At 39.2% G+C, this 16,143-nt stretch overlaps 1 protein-coding gene across 2 annotated transcripts in view; it reads left to right on the plus strand.

The window, feature by feature from the left end:
- The window catches only part of LOC129765310 (uncharacterized), a 225,315-nt gene extending 209,939 nt beyond the window's left edge, over positions 1-15,376 (plus strand). For both annotated transcript variants that reach the window (XM_055765484.1, XM_055765483.1), the window contains exon 11: positions 13,713-15,376. In XM_055765484.1, coding sequence (XP_055621459.1) covers positions 13,713-15,008 — 1,296 coding nt within the window. In that variant the 3' untranslated portion in view covers positions 15,009-15,376. The remainder of the gene's footprint in view (positions 1-13,712) is intronic.
- The last annotated feature ends 767 nt before the right edge of the window (positions 15,377-16,143 follow it).

Genomic DNA, 16,143 nt, shown 5'->3' on the forward strand with positions numbered 1-16,143 from the left:
CCTAGATGTGGTCCCAGGGGGAATAAGGGAACGAGTAGAGGGCTTGGTTTTTGTGGGTGTGATCCCCACTCGACGTCTGGGTTAACCCTTCCCAGGTAAGGCTGGTAGAGCGTTCCTCACCTCTTTAAAAAAAAAAAAAAAAAAAAACAGGTAGCTTAGAGATACCTGACTTCAGGTATAATCTAGGCATAACGTAAACAAGTTAATTATATTTGTACCCATAACGTCCGGTTGAATCAACAAGGTGTATTTGTTGTTGGGATTTCAATTCTACTGTTCGTGTATTGATTGTGTAACACGAATAATACGTTAAAAGTTTGTATTAAGGGGGTATTCTAGTGTAGAGACACGAATTTCGGACGTTTTTTCAAACTCCGTAAAAATAAAACAAAGAATATTTTTACTATCCATTATATCATTATTCGTTTATCTATCTTTCAACAATAAAACAAAAATAGGACGGAAAAAAAATATTCATAATTAGAATAGTTACATGCTGGTGAAGTGAGGGTGTTCAAAAAAAAGTTGTGCCATGGCGTACACGATTCCAGTCCTTCTGGTTATCTGAATCAAAAAATTGGAACAGATTCTGAATCAGTAAAGATGTCGCTATGGCATGAACCTCGGACAAGTCAAAAACATGGGTTTTAACAAAATGGCGGCCGTTTGAAAACAAAAATGCTGTTTAAAACGTTTTTTTTTGCGTTTACCGATTTTTTAAAAATAGTAAAATTAAAAAGTTATAATTTTTTATTGGTTCATGCGATAGAGAGATGTATGCAGATTATTTTCATATAAATTTGACATAAATCGGTTCAGTAGAACTTGAGATATCGTGTACGCCAGTTAGAAAAAAACTAGTTCCGAGAGAAACGCGTTTGAAGTTCATTGTGATGGCCGTAACAGGTTAGATACCACATCACTAAGATGGCTCTAACTAGGTAAATAATAGGATTTTCGATAAGTCCTTTCTAGAGTATATTCTTGAATGCCTAAACTACAGAAATATGATAAAAAAAAAATTTCGATTTTTTCAGATTTCTAGACTAGAATACCTCCTTAAGATAAAAAAAAAGATTTTTTAATATCGCTACGTTTTGTGTTAACCCACATGTCTTCAAATGTTTTTCAACGTAACTCCTAAACATATATTTTTACCATAATGATGTGTTTGGAAAAGTTGTTGGAAATTATAAGCAAATTCATAAAATTTTATGAACATGACGGTATAACACGACAAACATATTAAAAGGGAATATTTACTATAAAAAAGACAATAAATTAAAAATATTTTTTAAAATATCTCGAGAATGGATACATTTAGAAGGAGATTTGTAATGAGCTTTTTTGTTTTAAATCACATCAGGAATCATAATTTGTGGCTAAAAATGATTGTTAACATACAAAAATTCGAAGTTTCGGAAATTCATAAAAATTCGATGTTCCACAAAGTTCGTCAAAATAGTTTTACCATCTTGGACCCATTTTTTAAATTTTCTACATGACTTCTATTTTATATGGAAAAAATTTAAAAAAAAATTGAAAAATATGTATTTTGGATATTGCAAATTAAGGTTTTTTTTGTAAATAAAAAAAAAGAGTACTAATTATTTTCTCAGTGTGTATTTTTTACATGTTTAGACATCAATACGCTATAACTTTTTCTAAGACACTATTTCGGTACGACTCATAGTTTTTTAGATATAAATTATCAAAGATCATGTCATGTCAAAATATCAACCTATAACAGAAATTTGTGGAATTAGAACCGAACCTAATGTGTTCAAACCTTATAAAACACATCCACGGCGTGGCAACCGAATAATTGATGAATGCGAAAATAAACGAAAACTCGTTACGAAAAAAACAAACTTTCACGCCATCGGTAATGCACGTCAAGGATCAAATTCATCATTATTCAACGCAAATCAGACCCGCTTTTGTCATTAGTCTTTCCGCGCCGCGCGTAGTCAGTAAATCAGATCACATTCATACCCTTAATCGGTAATAACCGAAAGTAAATTGGAAATCCGGGTGTTTGGGGGAGGAAGAAGGGCGACGGAAGGTAATGAAACCAGACCACCGAGGAGAACACACGGCCTATGCAAATGACAGCCATTTGATGAGAAAAACTTCTACGCAACTGAATAATAAAAAAACAACGATAGGCTTCTTTCTCCAGCCTCTCGTTCTACACCTGATCCTGCTCCGGGTGAACAAGGTAAGAGGACTTGTTCAAGAGTAAAGTTTTATGTCGTTCCGTCCCCTGCCGTATTTATTTCACGTAATCGCCACCACCATTCAAACCTTTGACAAGGCCACAAAATTCATGATAATGAGAAAATCTGCCAGCAACGCGTCTGAAAGCCATATACGTAATCAATGGCATATCAGCGGCTTCTCTGGTGTGTGAAGTTGGCTGGATGTGGCAAACCCAACATTGGACGCGCAGAGAAAGACGCCTGCCGTCACCGTCACGTTGGTGGAACTCTCGTTTTCTGCCAGCGCAGCCAGGTGCAGCTCCAGTGTCGCACATTGAGTTATCTGAGTCTAATTTTAAATTATATGCCATCAGTGTTCCCCCTATCCCCATCTTTAAGACATTCGCCATTATCCTGTGGCACCAGGACGGGGGAGAGTCTTGTAAGGAAGCTCAGTTTCATGCTGCAATCCCCCCTCCAATCATCGCCAGGGTATCGTCACATCATCAAGGAACTCCACAGGCCATTGATGACTTTTCGAATTAAAAGCATACAGTGCTCCTGCTACAACCCCAACTTTCCTTACGTTTTGAAAGGAGCAGTCACGTAAACATTGCATAAAATTCTGTACACGTGAAAAATATAATTGAAACACGTGACATTCTTTTGCAGTGTGGCATTTCCATTCCAAGACTGTTGTGACGATGTTGGGCGTTGTTGGCATGAGGGATCGCTTTTCTTCCACTGCACACCCAATCCGATAAGACGCTGCTCTCGAGGATGCTGCGAACGACACTACGAATTACCATTTTACCGTCGTGCGTCAAACGACGGGGGGTTAGGCGAAAAGTTTTGTTTCACAGTGCGCCCAATTTTGCGTCATTTACAAGCAGTGAAAGCGCTCATTCATTGAAAGTTAGTCATCTTCGCAATCGTTGCGAAATGTTGTTTTCTTAAGCCGTTCTTTTTTATATGCAAACGCCTTGTGTTACTTCAGGAAACCCATTCTAAGTAGAACGATCAATATACACTGCGTTTCACAACTATAGAACTACTCCATTTTTGTGAGTTCCCGAGATATGGAAGAAGTCGGTTGAATTTAAGTATATAGTGTAGGATATAATAATTATCTTCATTTATTAGAATGGCCATTTGAACTTTATTGTTGTGTCCACGCGCGAAACATTCAAAAAACTAAAATTTCAGTGTTTCATAACTATAGAACCTGATGAAAAGTTCTCACTCCTTTACAAAATTAACGTCAACTTCAATTGAATTACAATAAGTTTCTAATTCGCAAATCATCTTTAGCTCTCAATCAGTTTGAATAACCCTTTCGGGGTGGTTTCGACCAAGCTGCGCTGCGTAGTGTATATCTCGTTCTACGTAGAGGATACTGGTCGTTCAAGCTCTTCAAATCCCTCATACTAATTGTAAACTGCATCTACTCTTCGTACGATTACTCCTCATAAGTTATTGATAGGGTTTTGATGTGGTAAACAAGCTGGCCAGTTCAGAATCTGAAGCCCCTATTCATTAAACCATGCCATAGCTTTCTGTATTTTGGGAATTTATCGCAAATTACCCAATTATGTATTGTGTTTGATGCGAAAACTGCAGTAAATGATTCTGAAGTACTTCGTTGCACTTCTGACTTTTCATTCGTGTTGATGGTAAGATATTTAAAACTCTTGGATTGAACGATGGTTTTGTTGAATAATTGAAGCTGAAATGTGGGATGTTGGTGATTCCTAAAAATTATAACCATTTCTGTTTTCCCTGTTGACAATTCAATACCTAGTTTTAAAACCCACATATATTTAAGGGAAGAACCTGGCTGGGTAAGGAAGTGAAAAGTTCCCCCAAACCAAATCACCAGCTCTATGGAAAATATTGTATTGGGTACCAAACAAGCAATTTTGACTAGTTTTTTGAACCCCTATGAGGTTCACCATGTTAAATATGGTAAAAAACGTACTTTTCGTTTTTTTAGCTTCGAGATAAAAATTTGAATAAAAAATACTGATAGTTTGTCTTACTATGGTGTATCGAGAAATATTATCAAAAAAAAATTTCATCCAAAATTGGAGTACCGTCGATGGGGTGAGAATGGGTCAAAAACGGAGGAAGTTACTATTAGTAATATCTTGACAAATATTGCGAGCTGTAAGCCGTTTAATAGGATACATATTTTCACTACACCCAAGTTTTTTTACGCGGTTTTTTTTGCGCGTTTTTTAAGAGGTTGTTTTTTTCGCGGATTTTCCAATTAATGCGGTTTTTTACGCGGATTTTCCAATGAACGCGGTTTTTTTCTTACTCAGCTTACACTTGTCTCTTATGTTCCTCCAGAGCATATTACGGTAATTAGTGCTTATAACGGAGCTTAGCGCTTATTAAGGAGATTAGTACCGCTCTTATCACAATGTGGGGTTCGGGGGCTTCGGGTTTGATTCCCGTTCGGGTCAGAAATTCTATCGTCATAGATCGTTTTTCTGGCTTGCACTGGTAAAGGGGAACTATCTAGGGTGTGGTGGGATGAGCATTGGGCATTGCCAGTCCCCAAGAAAAGCCACAAAAAACCGTAAAGTAGCAGTATCACGATGGTCCTCCTGCGAGATAGTGCGGTTGGTCGCAAGCCTTGCAAGCCGCACCACTAAAACACCAAGCAACGAACGATACACAAGAAGATTTGAACCGGACTAATCAACACAGACCCAGGCGACGAAAACGGACTAACGATTGGAAACTCGGGACGTGGAATTGTCGATTTCTCAATTTCATCGGAAGCACTCGTGTGCTTTCCGAACTATTGAAAAACCGCAAGTTTGACATCGTAGCGCTGCAGGAATTGTGTTGGAGAGGATCTATAGTACGCGACATTTCGCGATGGTCATACCATCTACCAGAGCTGCGGCAACACTCACGAGCTAGGTACAGCTTTCATCGTGTTGGGCAATATGCAGAAGCGAGTGATTGGTTGGTGGCCAATCAACCCAAGAATGTGCAGATTGAGGATTAAGGGCCGATTCTTCAACATCAGCATCATTAACGTGCACAGTCCTCACCTTGCAAGTCCCGATGATGACGAAGACGAATTCTACGCGCAACTGGAACGCGAATACGAACGCTGCCCAAAACATGACATCAAGATCATCATCGGAGATTCCAATGCCCAGATCGGTAAAGAGCAGGAGTTCAAACCTGTAATTGGTATGTACAGTGCGCACCAGTTGTAAATGAAAACGCCCTAAGACTCATCGATTTCGCCACCTCTAAGAATATGGCCGTACGCAGTACCTTCTTCTAACACAAACTCCCCCACTAATACACCTGGAGGTCACCAAATCAAACAGAATCTCAGATCAACCATGTTCTGATAGACGGTCGACATTTCTCGGACATAACTGACGTCAGAACCTATCGAGGCGCTAACATCGACTCGGACCACTACCTAGTGATGGTTAAGATGCGCCCAAAACTCTCCGTTGTGAACAACATTCGGTACCGATGCCCGCGACGACACAATCTTACGCGATTGAAACAAGCAGATGTCGCCGAAAACTACGCACATTCGCTTGAAGCTGCGCTGCCGGAAGAGGAACAAATTAACGAAGCTCCTCTTGCGGACTGTTGGAGCATGATTAAAACAGCCATAGCGGAGAACATCCTAGGACAAGTACGAGTGGTTCGATGATGAGTGTCAGCAAGTGTTACAGGAGAAGAACGCGGCGCGGGAGCTCATGCTGCGTCAAGCTACCCGTCATAACGTGGAACGATACAGACAGAAGCGGAGACAGCAAACGCAACTCTTCCGGGAAAAGAAGCGCCGCCAGGAAGAGGAGGAGTGTGAAGAACTCGAACAGCTACACCGATCTCATGAGACGCGAAAGTTCTACCAGAAACTCAATGCATCCCGAAAAGGCTTCGTGCCGCGAGCAGAAATGTGTCGGAATAAGCATGGGAGTATACTGACGAACGAACGTGATGTGACCGAAAGGTGGAGGCAGCACTTCGATGAACACCTGAATGGCGTACAGGCAGAGGACCAAAATGACGATGGAAGCGATTACGTTGGTGCAGTAAATAGGTGATATAAGGAATGCTATTAAACAGTTGGCAAAGATGGCATCGGAGCGGAACTTATCAAGATGGGCCCGGAAAAATTCGTTAGTTATCTGCATCGGCTAATTGTCAGAATTTGGGAAACCGAACAACTACCGCAGGAGTGGAAAGATGGGGTTATTTGTCCTATCTTCAAGAAAAGGGATAAACTAGACTGTGAAAACTTTCGTGCAATCATCGTCCTGAATGCCGCCTACAAAGTGTTTTCCCAAATCATCTTCCGTCGTCTATCGCCACTGACAAAAAGATTCGTGGGAGGTTATCAGGCCGGCTTCATCGAAGGTCGGTCTACTTCTGACCAAATCTCCACCTTGCGGTATATTCTCCAGAAATGCCGTGAGTACAGAGCCCCCACGTACCATCTATTCATCGACTTTAAAGCCGCATATGATTCAATAACACGAAAAGAGCTATGGAGAATCATGGACAAAAACGGCTTCCCCGTGAAGCTGACAAGACTGATTAAGGCTACGATGGATGGAATACAGTGCTGTGTGCGAATTTCGGGTGGATTATCTGATCCACTTGGGTCCCGCAGGGGGCTTCGACAAGGTGATGGTCTCTCTTGCCTACTGTTCAACATCGCGCTAGAGGGTGTTATGAGACGAGCGGCGTTTAACTTGCGTGGTACGATTTTCAATAGAATCCAGTCAATTCATCTGCTTCGCTGATGACGTAGACATTGTCGGCAGAACATTTGAGACGGTAGCTGAATATTACACCAGACTTAAACACGAAGCAGAGAGAATTGGACTGAAAATCAATGTGTCTAAAACCAAATACATGCTGGCTTTCGGATCCGAGCACGACAGGACCCGATTAGGTAGTAGTGTAATGATCGACGGCGATGAGTTCGAGGTAGTGGACCAATTTGTCTACCTTGGCTCAATGGTAACGTCTGACAATGATACCAGCCGCGAGATCCGGAGACGCATCATCAATGGAAGTCGTACCTACTATAGTCTCCACAAACACCTAAGGTCAAACAGACTTAGCAGTCGTTGTTCCCTGTACAAAACGCTCATAAGACCGGCTGTCCTCTACGGGCACGAGACGTGGACAATACTCGAAGAGGACCTGCGAACACTCGGAGTCTTTGAACGGCGGGTGTTAAGAACCATTTTCGGCGGTGTACAGGAGGACGGCGTATGGAGGCGAAGGATGAACCACGAGCTCACGCGACTCACCGGCGAACCCAGTATCCAGAAAGTGATCAAAGCTGGAAGGATACGTTGGGCAGGACATGTTGCAAGAATGTCGGACAACTATCCTGCAAAAATGGTGTTCATCGGGAATCCGGCTGGTACGAGGCGACGAGGAGCACAACGAGCAAGGTGGTTAGACCAATGACATGGTGAGCACGGGGTGCCCGCGGAATTGGAGGGAGATAGCCACGAACCGAGTTAATTGGAGAAAAAATGTGAATCAGCCCATGTTGTAAAGACGTTAAGCGAAAATAAATAAATAAAAGCACAAATCTTACGTGGATTTTAGGTGTTAGGTGACAGGTAGTTCACCGGGTTGTACAACAGGACGGGGTTTTTACAGGCAGCGATTCGTGAATGGATATCCCTGTCTACTTTGCTCTGAACGGACCAACAGTGGTACTGCACGTGCATCGGCAGTAGAGTGTACAGATCACAAGGGAATCTTTTAGCAACAACAGATGACCTCAATCGTGAGGAAAACCGAACTATAGCTACCAGTAAACAACGAAATTGCAGGAAAAAACTACGGGTTTTCGAAAGCGAGTAACACTCAACTCCGTTCTACGTAAGGATAGTCCCATCGTATATCTATCATTAGGTGACATGGTTTTTTTACGCGGATTTTCTAATTAACGCGTTTTTTTACGCGGCTTTTATATTTTCCAATTAACGCGGTTTTTTATGCGGTTTTTTACGAGGTACGTATCCCCCGCGTAAAAAAAACCTGGGTGTACTTCCATTGTATAATACTTAATTGTAGCACAAATAGTTATTATTTAATAATTCATCAAAGTTTGATGTGTAGATTAGTGATCAAATAACACCCCAGAAAAATTTCATGCTCAGCATTATACAGAACTACTATAATGTTAAATATTGGATAGAATGATTCTTTAAAGTCTTGCCAGATGAGTCATTGCTGATTTTGAATATCAAAAAAGTTTTCCCATTGGAATTTCAACATTTTCGAAATAATCTCTTATTTACGTTGAGTGGGGGTAAGAATGGGTTAAGCATAAAATTGAACATATACAATAAAACTGCAATGTACATGCAAAAATACACCAATACATGCACAACTCGTAGCAATTTTCCAAATTCAACACTTATTACATCGCCTCTAGACGTGGCTTTTTTCGGACCTATGAAATTAATTTTGAGGCAAATTCTTCGCAAGTCTAAGGAGAAAAACATTTTCCAGGATTGCTGAAGCCGCTAATTGAAAGCCTTAAAGACAATCAAAAGAACAACTTGGGGAATTCATCAGATTACTGCGAAGTCGCTACTAAAAAGTTTCTCTCATGTTCCAAGTTTACAAGAAAAAAAAATTAGGACAGTTTTGAGGAATTCCTCAATTAGAAACGAGAAAGAGTTAATGAGAGCGGCACACGGTGTAGCATGGTACATTGATCCATGCTGTTTATTTGGTTTGGCTTAACGTTTTTACAACATGGCCTGATTCACTATGTCTTGTGTGTCATTCATTGCTTGACGTTTTTGTGGGCTTGTGACCAACCGCACTATCTCGTGATACTGCTGTTTTACGCACCGAGTACCACCTGTGCTGGGCAAGGACGCTTATAGCTGCGTCAATTCGCTGTTTCCGGATTTTTGTAACTTTTCTTGGAGACTGGCAATGGCCATTTGCTCTTCCCATCGCATCCTAGACCAGGGGTTCTCAAACTATTTGGGCAAGTGACTCCTTTTTCAGAATGAAGTCCTCAGAATACCTCAGACCCCCTTTAGTTAAATTTCTACAAAAGATAACTGAGTGCCCGAGCGAAAAATAAAATTGCTATCCATTGAATTTCGGCTCCGGTGACGCTAATACGTAAGTACCCATTTTTTTTTTAAATCTTATCTTTAGGTTTTTTCTTACTAAATAATTATCAATTTAGAAACATTGCAGTTAGTTCAATGAGTAAAGTTGACATTATTTTCTCTTCATATTCAACAAAATAAATACAACAAAAATAAATCCGCAACTATCAAAATATCAAAATACGGTTCAATTTTGGATATTTGAAGCCTTATATCTCCGCGTTCATTGATTTTCAAATGGTTCCTTCGGTTTCGGGTCGTTTGTAACCACACCGAAGCCTTTTTCGACAAGGTATCATGATGGAAAAATGAGAAGATATTTTTCAGGAATGTCCCACAACGCAAGATACTGTGTTTCAACATTGCGTTGTAACTAGAACTCATTACAACCTTGGTTGTACTCCTGTTTGAGCTCCTCATCTGTGCTGATGATAATCAACTTTTCTTGCATTATCACATTGACTCATTTCAAGGCTGTAATATATTACGGATTCAACATCCACTGAGGAATTTGAAAATGTTGAAGGTCCTAAAAGATCGTAGTAAAATCATTGTGTAATACGTCCAAGTAAGTAACATGTGATAATGATTATTTTCATGTGAAACAGTGTATATGTTTAAAAAACAGAGAAATTTTAAACGTGCTTGGAAAATCTGTACGCTCAAACACATTATCTTGCACGAACCTGTTCAGGTTTTTTTACTTGCCGAATTTTTCATTTTGTACTTTTTGTACTTTTTTTCTTTTCATCTTGTGCACGCTCATCGGCTTGTCGAATTTCTAAAATGTACAGCAATAATATTTTCTACTAAAATATAAGTCATTCTTATAACAGGGTGGTTCAAACTACTTGTGCAGCATCTAGAAAGTTTCAAATAAAAACTTGTGATACCTAACACTAGGTTTACGGACGTTTCTTATATACAGCCATTCCATGTCAAACCGATTTGGTGGTTCTCATATTTTCGTGAAAAGCGGTAGATTTGTTCTTTATCGTCAAATATAAGACCCGTATTTTTTTTTATTTTTTCATTAGGGTGGTCCAAAAAATCCATTTTTTCGTCTTTTTTTGATTTTTTTTTCGAAAATTAATAACTTTTGAACTACTGCACCGATTCGGATGATCGACATATCAGACATATAGACTTGCGAAAAATTGGATTTTGTTTCCGTCATTTTTTATTGTATTTGAATTTTGATGTTTTCATGGCTTTGGGCTAGACGGGCGCTATATGTTTTTTTTGAAAACTGCGGTTTTTATATAACATATCCAAAAATGTTCGTCCTTTTAAAGCTATGATTTTTCAAAATCAACGGAAATGACAAATGTTTACTTATAGTATACACTTAGTATACGATAAGTAAAAATGAAAATATGTATAATTGAGATTCACAATAACATAAGTGATACTGATTCAAAAAATATTCTAGTATTTCATTTTCCAATACTCTAACTAAGCAGCTGAAATTTTGAAAACCTCTTCGCACTCTGATTTCATATGGATATTCGTTCTTTTTATTGTTCCATCTCGGCAACAGTTGTTTATTGCTTGCTTCATTTGAGATAACGATATCGGGTAACGACGATAACGGATCGAAGTATTGTCGGTACATTCCTATTTATTATTGTTGTGATGTTTGCATGTATACGCAAAATTTTGTCTACATTATGATCGCGTCAAATTGACGCATATCCGTAGAGATAGGTGTACCACATAGATAATTTCAATATATCATCGCTTTGGAAGAAAATAGACATCACTATATTTTCATCTCGATTAATGCATAAAAGTCATTATAAGAGTAATTATTTCCTTATAAATTTCGAAATGCGTCAAAATGATGCGTCCCGTAAACCTATTATTAATAGTGGTCGATTCGGATCAGACCTCGTCGACACCCAAAAACAATTTTCCTTTATATTGATCCCTTGGAAACCGTATTCGACCCCAGGGGGTTGATATCGACCACTTTGAGAACCCCTGCCCTATACAGTGTTCACCTGAACCAGTGCAAATCAGAAAAACGACCTTTGTCGATTGAATTTATGACCCGAACGGGAATCGAACCCGAAGCCGCCAACATGGGGCGCCACGCTCACCACTAGGTCACGGGGACCTCACCTCTTGAGCGAGACGCAAGTAACTTAAAGAAGTTTGATATCCTTCCAGAAACCAGCATCACGGCAGAAGACATCATCGACGGCAAATTTAAGAATTATTTAAGATTATATAAACATTTCCATCGCACTTATTGGTGGATTGACACTATTTTCGTAACTCAAATATACATTCAAGAAACTTACATGTTGTCAACTTATTTTTGAATAATTGAGAAATTGATTTCTAAACATAATTCTTAATCGAAAGTAATATTCACTACTTTGACCCTAAGGGATGAGAACACTCGTAGGTTCATCATTCAAGAATATATCTACATAATTGGATTTTTTACTTTTTGATCCATCCAAATATAATTTTATTTAAATGTACCTGTTTTGATTATGTGATTTTTTCCTTGAATGCGCGATGCAATTGTGCGATACAATTTTTTGGTAATTTTGGTAATACATTTTGGAATTATTTATCTAAGTTTTGAGACACAGTACTGCTGTGAAATGTTTTCGTGCGTGTTTTTTTACATTTATGTAATATACTATTTTTACATAATTTTTACCGACTGTATATTTTATTTTTATGAAATCGAAGATTAATAAATCCGTGGATTCAAATTCATAAGACTAAACATATTAACATTTGACCTATTTATAGAACTATCCAATTTCGCATGAAAACATTTTCGAAATGCCAAAAAAATAAATTCTCGATGGAAATTGTATCATAGTGAGATGCACTATAGCTCTTGAGAATGTCATGAAAAAAAAGAAAAAAACGCCGTTTTAGACATAGCCTTTATAAAGAATCATATAGTGATTCAGAAATATTATTTGATTTTCTTATTTGTAACAATACTTTCCATAGGAGATTCCAGGAGATGATCCTTCAGTTAGGCATACGTTTGCCTAAAGATCGTCTCCTATTTTTCAAACTAAACGGGCAATCGGTGGATCACAGGTTCCCTTGCGGGAGGCCGCCGCTTCCGACAGCGAGTCGGCGGCGGACTCGGATTGTGTCACCTCAGCGACTTGGGACCGCCTCTGTTCCTTATCCTCGTTAGATGGGGACTTACAGAATTTTTTTCCTTCTTTGACAAACGAGCTTCTCTGTCACGTGGTGTTCAACTGATTTTAATTTCTTATCAGGATTATCATTTAAAATTTTAATCGTTTTTTGAACATTTATTTCTTTCTCATTCGGGATTATTAACCACTCGAGTAAACGTTCTTTCCCGATGAATGTCATCCGAGTGACCTTGTTTCGCGTAAATGCTCTAAAATCTCGCTGTGTCATAATACTTTTTTATCTCCTTCCAACGCATCATCTGTTTTTTTTTCCTCTCATTTCTTTATTTACCAAATTCCAATATCTTATTCTATGAAATTTATAGCGACTGGTTGAAATTGGTAGCTTTCTTCTATGTTTAAGGGCTACGTGATTCAAATGATTGGATAATGGTTATTATTGAATTTTAAGGTCCTTCATTTATACAAAATTAATTATTCAATTAATATAAAAGTGAAACTATATATATCTTTTTCACAACTTTGAAAAATATTTCGCCGCTTTCTATCGTTTTTGCACTACCCACACAATGTACCACTTTTTGACAATCCGTTGTGGCAAGAATTCCACTGCACTTCACACATCTTGGCAGCATAAAACAATCTGTAGAACCGTAGCCAAACAATTGTCAGTTGTGACACTGAATAATGAGCTCATTGCTTTTCTTTGGAATAATGATCCCTATTAACAATGCAGTGATGAGCAAATTTATTTTTTCCTAATATCATTTATATTAAACGATCCTTTGCGGAAGTAGAAAAGATACAGTGCATGATCATATTTTTTTGACATAGAGTTATGTCTTTGATTTCTATGTTGAGGGTAACTCTACGAAAAATGTAACGATTCATTAAGAGTTTTCGAACGCATATTACTCAAAATCGTTATGGCGACATATGTTGTGTTATATACCATTAGACAGAAAATTTATCCAGCAAAAGGTTTATTTACACAATTGATGGGCTGAGCATAGAATAAAACGAACTGCTTAATACAACCGTTGTGAGCCGAACGATTTTCTTTTTATATGTTAACATCTTGTGTTACTTCAGAAAACCCTTTTTAGATAAAATGATAAATATACGCATGCAAAACTTTTCGATTATTGTTACGCTTAGTATGATGTACAACGTACAAACAATTCACTATCTTTTTCCCTCTTTCTCATTCACAGCATTCGATGATCTACTTTTTTCACCACTACGAGCTACCGGTGATAATCCAACAGGCTCAACTCCAACAAATTTTGCTCCAAACACGTGACGGGCAGGTACCTCCGCAAAATCAACCCCAAAATGCCCGCCAACAACAGCAGCAGCAACCACGGCAGCAAGCGCAACAACAACAGGATCAGCAACAGAATGGAGGTCAAGCGGGACCACAGCCACCGCAACAACCACAAACCAATCATCGGGTCGCTATCATGGTGGATGGTTTGATCAACGCGATACGTTTCCAGCGCCGCAACCAGCAGCAACAGCAACAGAATGGAGACCAAAATGGACCACAGCCACCGCAGCAGCAGCCACAAAACCACCGGGCCGCTGCCGCTGCCATGGTCGATGGTTTGATCAACGCGATGCGTTTTCAGCGCCGCAACAACGATAACAACAATAACAATCGCAACGTGCTGATCAGTCTGCCCCGTTACTATGGGCTGCTGGCCATGAATTTGAACAACAACAATAACAACAACAACCATCTGGTAGGTCTGTCCAACGGGTTAAACCAGACAATCCGGGACATAGCTCACAGCTTGGTGCAGAGTTTGAGAGCAAATGTAGCTGCCGGAATGGAACTGCTCGGGAACATGAATTTGTACAACAATAATAACAACAACAACAACAACACATTTGCCCAACGATTTTGGTTTGGTTTCGGGGGGATCCAGCCTAGGGTAGGAATACAGATTATAGGTCAGGCGGCAGCGGTCGGTGCAACGCAGAATAGCAGCACGGGTAATGTCGAGACGAACGCAGATGGTTCCAACGATCCAGCAGTCACCTCTCACCCGCTAGGCGTGGATAATATCGCAACGGACTCAGCAGTTGATCCAAGGACTAACTACCAACGAAATTATGAGGCAAACAATTTTATCTTCCCAGAAGCAGTACTTACCCAGCAGCAGCAACATCAGCAGCGACATCAGCTTGATCAGCGCCAAACTTCCGCCGGCACATCTCCTGGAGAGAGTGACCCGGAGAAGGCGTACAACTTTGAAAGTGTTGCCGATAACAGCAATGCTTCTTTTAGTAGTCCCAATAGTGGTAGGCCGGACAAGTTAGCCGCCGGTAATGCGAGTAGATTAGAGCCCAGTCTGTGTTCTCCGAACACACAGAACGCGGACGAGCCGAATAGCTCAGACAGTAGATTTGAGGAGGAGTCGGTCATAGTCGGCGGAGCCACCTCGGATCGGGAAGGTATCGAAAAACCTCTACTGGTGGAGACTTTAAATTCAAACAGTGAATAATAAACAATTACTGCAAAGCTTCTGGTGTATTATTGTTTCTACACATGCTTGTTTATCTGTGAATTAATTTTATTGAAGTGAAACGATAAAAAAAAGGATTGTTACGCTAAACAAGATGTTGAATTGAAGACGATGTGCACTGCTAGGAAATACCTTTGAAATATCACAGCATCGCGAATCGCAGCGGAATGCAGTTTTTTGTACATATAGACTTTGGAGTGGATATCTTATCATACACAACTATGCTGTTTTTTAATTTATTGGAAAATATTTCGTTGAACGTGAGTTGAACACTACCAACAGAATAAGTCAACACAGAGAAATGATGTTTAGTAAAACAGTATCGTTGGTTTTCTTGTTTTATCAAACATCTGTGGCTTGAGGTGCATTTTTTATCCGAATTTCCTTTAAAGCACTCCCAGCATAAACACCGTTTGAGTGTATCCATCATAGTAACTTGTTTCCGATTCTGCAAAAATGTATCCTACACCAACAAAACGGGCGATGTTTTGTTGAACAGGTTTATTCTACTCGAGCGTAGATTAATTCCGTTTCCTCACACGTGAGTAACGAAACATATTATCAAGGATATCGTGAATAGAGAATCTTTTTCTGATTTTTTCTTTTATCACTCTACTAAATATCATTGATTGAACTTCTTATTGACCCTTTACAATTTCTTTTTACTATAAATTTCCTATTATGTTTACCAAAACTCGCCATTCAAATTGTTTCTGGAATTATTAATAAAAAATGTTTTCAGCAACAACTCTCGTTCACGATTTTTCACATGCAAATAACATGTTTCTCCAATAAACCTCCACATGCCGAATTTGGTTCCATTTACTTGATCGATTCTCAAGTTAGTGCGAGTGCGAGGGGGGAGAAGTGTCGAACCATCATAGAAACGTGTCAATATTCGCGGAATTACAGATAACATTACGAAAATCGTGTTTTTGGCAAAAAATTTGAATAAATTTGTTTTCGTCAAAATTTTTTTGACGTTTTCAAAACTACCTTTCGGTTTGCGGTGAGATCATTATCTATTGAATTATTCATAAATATCTTTGTATGGGAAGGTCCTGAATGAATTTTCTAATAACGAAATCAAAGCTGGTTGATAGGTTTAATTGGA

Source organism: Toxorhynchites rutilus, chromosome 2 (genome assembly GCF_029784135.1).
Source record: "Toxorhynchites rutilus septentrionalis strain SRP chromosome 2, ASM2978413v1, whole genome shotgun sequence".
NCBI classification, from domain to species: Eukaryota; Metazoa; Arthropoda; class Insecta; order Diptera; family Culicidae; genus Toxorhynchites; species Toxorhynchites rutilus.